Here is a 3,856-nt window from a genome sequence, read left to right on the forward strand (position 1 = left end):
GATTACCTTTCCCATAAGACCTCTTCCTATAGTGTAACAAGTAATTTACATAGGTTTTAACGACATGAACCGTAGTGTCATGAATTCAAATCTCAAAATAGAAAGAATCGTACGTACCTTGAGCCACGAAAGAGAGCTTCGCGGTGTTGACGAAAGAAGGCAAGTATAGACCCTTAGACTCGATGACATAACGGACGAAGGAGACGCCTGAGCATCGGAGCTGAGGAGCATGGTGATCCCACACCTCGATGCGACCAGCCTCACTCTTCAGTACGTGTGAAGGCTCGAGCGCATTGAGCTGTTCGAGCTGGCACTCGTTAGGAAACTGCTGAGCTGTGTAGCCATGTAAAAAGACCAAAAGTGTTAAGGACAAAGAAAGAAGAGAAGAGACTCTAGCCATTTTGTGTTATGTTTTCTTACTTTTTTGTGGTTTCTCACTTACGATATGTGAAGCTATTTATAAAAGAATTATTTGAATTTTGTTTATTAACGTTGTAGATTAAAATAAGAACCAGGTATATAGAATCGACTATGTACAATTCACACTTCACTTGAATCGCTACTTTTGGCTTCATACTGTACAGAAAACATATTAATGAACAAAGTCGACACATTTCAATTTGCATGGCTTATTCTTGTGCATGTTCTTACACATCATCTTTGAGGTAGGCACATCTATTAGCAACGAAACAAATCTTTTTTTTTTCACTGTCAAGATTTTAAAAAGAGAGAAAAATCTGTTAGTTTCCAAAATTATGTTCAGTCAATACCATACAATCATGAAATCATTATTGATCGTGAAACCCGTAACACAATCTTTTCATAATAATGTAACACAAATTGATGACAAAAATAATAATAATGTAACACAAAAAAAAAAAATTAGAAAGTTTTGAAAATGTAATGCTGTTTTGAATTTGATGATCTGTTTTATGTGTTTCCTTCAGAATTGGTTGCATTGTCTTCTTTTTTTTTTTGGTTTTCTATTTTTGCTAAGATTGCTAAATATTTATCGTATTTATTTTCTGATAAAGGTATGGTAAATTCTCCTAAAATGACATTTTCCCCAAAAATACCATTATTAATTCTATTTTACAAAGACATAAAATATTTGTTTCTCCAAACATAAAACTAAAACTAAAACTAAAATCCAACCTTCAAAACTAAACCCTAAATCTTAAACAATACAATTTATCCTCTAAATCTAAAATAGTCGACACATACCTAACTAAACAAAACTCCACCCCTTTAAAATTTAGCTTTTGGTGTTTGTCATATTTTGGAAAACAAAGTTTTTAGTAGTGTTATTGAGATAGTGGTATTGAGATTTGAGAACTGGATACGATTCCGTGGAAGTTTTGCGTTCTAGCTTGCCATGGTGAGGTCTCAATTTGAGCGTTTAGTAACCAAGATACGATTCCGCCGAAGTTCTTGTCCGAGTATTGGAATGCGAAATCCAATCGGCCAACAATGTGTGACAAGGTAAATCAGAAAGAGTTGAATTGATGTCACTGTCCATTTAGTGGGAATTGGATCATGTTGTTGAGGACCATTTTTTGCATGGTAATCTCAAAAACGTGTTACAAGAACCGGAGCTCTCTAGTGTTCTGCAAATTTTGAAATCCAAAAATTTCAATATTATCGGAGCACAAGGTGAGAAATCTTTGACATAATGTTCGATTTAGGATATTTCATAATGTGATTATTCTCTTTGACTGTATAGTACTATGTTGAAGTGATAAGAGATATAGAATACAAAGAATACTAAAAAAACTTGGTTCAAGTAGAGTTATTCAGTGGCAAAATATAAGAAAATATAAGAAGACGATCGAGGAAAACAAAAAGAGATTTTATTCATAAAAGGAGTTGCATTTTACAGGTAAAACTTCGACAAAACCAGTTACTTTTTTATTACTAGCTACTACTATTTAGCTTCCTTTTACAGGCCTCATTGTTAAACGCCGCCATTTTAAGCTCTTACGCTGCAGCCACCCTTGGCCTTCCGTAGCTAGCTGGACCACTGCTGTGAGTCAAAGTGGTCTCGAGTGTGTTGAACTTGACCCTCTTTGCTTCTTCGGGTGAGATCTCGAATCCATTGGTTATGACAGCCAATGGTAAACCTCTCATGACTGAGGTTCTCCCGGCAAGAGTGTTGATTTGTGCGTTTGCGTTTGTTTTGAACTCGACCCACCTGAACTGGTCGCTTGTTGCACGTTTCACAACGGAGAAACCCTGAGGTACAACAATAAGCTGTCCTTGAGAGACTTGTCCGTCGAACACTCTGTCACCGTTGTCGTTTACGATCTGAAGTTGTGCTTCTCCGTCTGTCACGTAAAGAACAGCATTGGCGTTTGCGTTCCACTGTGGAAGCACCATTGCGTTCTACACCCACACACGTTTCAAGAGTCAAGTTTAAATGTGGAAATGAACATATTATTATAGCGAACCAAAACCTAAACCGAGCTAAACATTCAAAATGTCCACGTCCACCCCATGCATACATATATATATATGCATGCATTCATATGTTAATTACTTGGTTCTAGCTAGTCAGATAATATTTTTATTTAACTTACTTGACGGATAGATCCACGGAGAGCTGAGAGACGGATGAAGCGAAGGATGGGGAGATCGTAACTGTTGAGAGTGCTGAGGTAACCAAGCTGTGGCTTGTACACGTCAGCACGAGACGGGTCATCGAGGTTATCAACGGACCTGGCACTGCATATGGTCTCTTCTAAGCCGTTACCTTCTCTTTCTTCCTCCTGAGGTCTCTGTCCTCTCAAAGGTGGCCTAATGACACCGAATGGGCCTTTGACTCGGACAATGTTTCCACGGTTGTCTTGTTGGTTCTGAAGTTGTTGCGCTGTCTGAAGGTCAATCTTGAAAGCTTGAGCAATAACCTCTGGTCCGAATCCACTGAAAATGTTCTTTTGTGGCCCTTGCTCTCGGCCCTGTAACCAGACTTGGCCTTGTGGGTTGTTTCCGGCTAAGTAAAATGGCTACATAACACAACAAAAAACCCACGTCACGTTTTGTTATTTTAGGACTACATAATTAATGTTTATTTTTTATTTTTTGAGGTTTGGCTTTTTATATACCCTTGGGTTGCGGTCGAGCTGGTTCTGGTGACTGGCTAGATCAAAGACGCTGACGATGACAAGTGGTTGCTGTCCTTCGTTGTAGAACCACTGTGCTACACCAGGTGTTGTGGCGATGGTGTCGCCGCTCCTTATGTGTTCCACCTTCTGGTGCATGTCGCGGAATTGGCTCTGCTCTTCTTCACCTTGACCCTCGAACTGTCGTCTGCCTTCGCGTGGTTGGAACACTGATGAGTCTTGGAATGTCTCGGCGCATCCGGGGATCACCTTTCCCATAAGACCTTGTCCTATATATATACAGTGTAAAATATATCAGTAACGTAGCTTTATTTACATATATAGAGTCACGAATTCGAATTAGAAAGATTTGTATACGTATATACCTTGAGCCACGAAGGAGAGCTTCGCGGTGTTAACGAAAGAAGGCAAGTAGAGACCCTTAGACTCGATGACATAACGTGCGAAGGAGACGCCTGAGCATCGGAGCTGAGGAGCGTGGTGATCCCACACCTCGATGCGACCAGCCTCACTCTTCAGTACGTGTGAAGGCTCGAGCGCATTGAGCTGTTCGAGCTGGCACTCGTTAGGAAACTGCTGAGCTGTGTAGCCATGTAAAAAGACCAAAAGTGTTAAGGAGAAAGAAAGAAGAGAAGAGACTCTAGCCATTTTGTGTTATGTTTTCTTACTTTTTTGTGGTTTCTCACTTACGATATGTGAAGCTATTTATAAAAGAATTATTTGAATTTTGTTATTAA

At 39.4% G+C, this 3,856-nt stretch overlaps 1 protein-coding gene across 2 annotated transcripts in view; it reads right to left on the bottom strand.

Annotated features, from left to right (window-relative positions):
* The window catches only part of LOC17874212 (12S seed storage protein CRA1), a 4,938-nt gene extending 1,156 nt beyond the window's left edge, over positions 1-3,782 (bottom strand). Inside the window, exons 1-4 of one of the 2 annotated variants that reach the window (XM_023778986.1) lie at positions 3,485-3,782; positions 3,102-3,388; positions 2,577-3,002; positions 2,062-2,382 (exon numbers count right to left, since the gene is read on the bottom strand). In XM_023778986.1, the coding sequence (XP_023634754.1) occupies positions 2,062-2,382; positions 2,577-3,002; positions 3,102-3,388; positions 3,485-3,767 (1,317 nt within the window). In that variant the 5' untranslated portion in view covers positions 3,768-3,782. Of the gene's footprint in view, positions 1-1,830; positions 2,383-2,576; positions 3,003-3,101; positions 3,389-3,484 lie in introns of those variants that run through there. The other variant, XM_006279013.2, reaches the window with a different exon arrangement.
* Positions 3,783-3,856: the final 74 nt, after the last annotated feature.

Source organism: Capsella rubella, unplaced genomic scaffold (genome assembly GCF_000375325.1).
Source record: "Capsella rubella cultivar Monte Gargano unplaced genomic scaffold, Caprub1_0 scaffold_246, whole genome shotgun sequence".
Taxonomy (NCBI): Eukaryota; Viridiplantae; Streptophyta; class Magnoliopsida; order Brassicales; family Brassicaceae; genus Capsella; species Capsella rubella.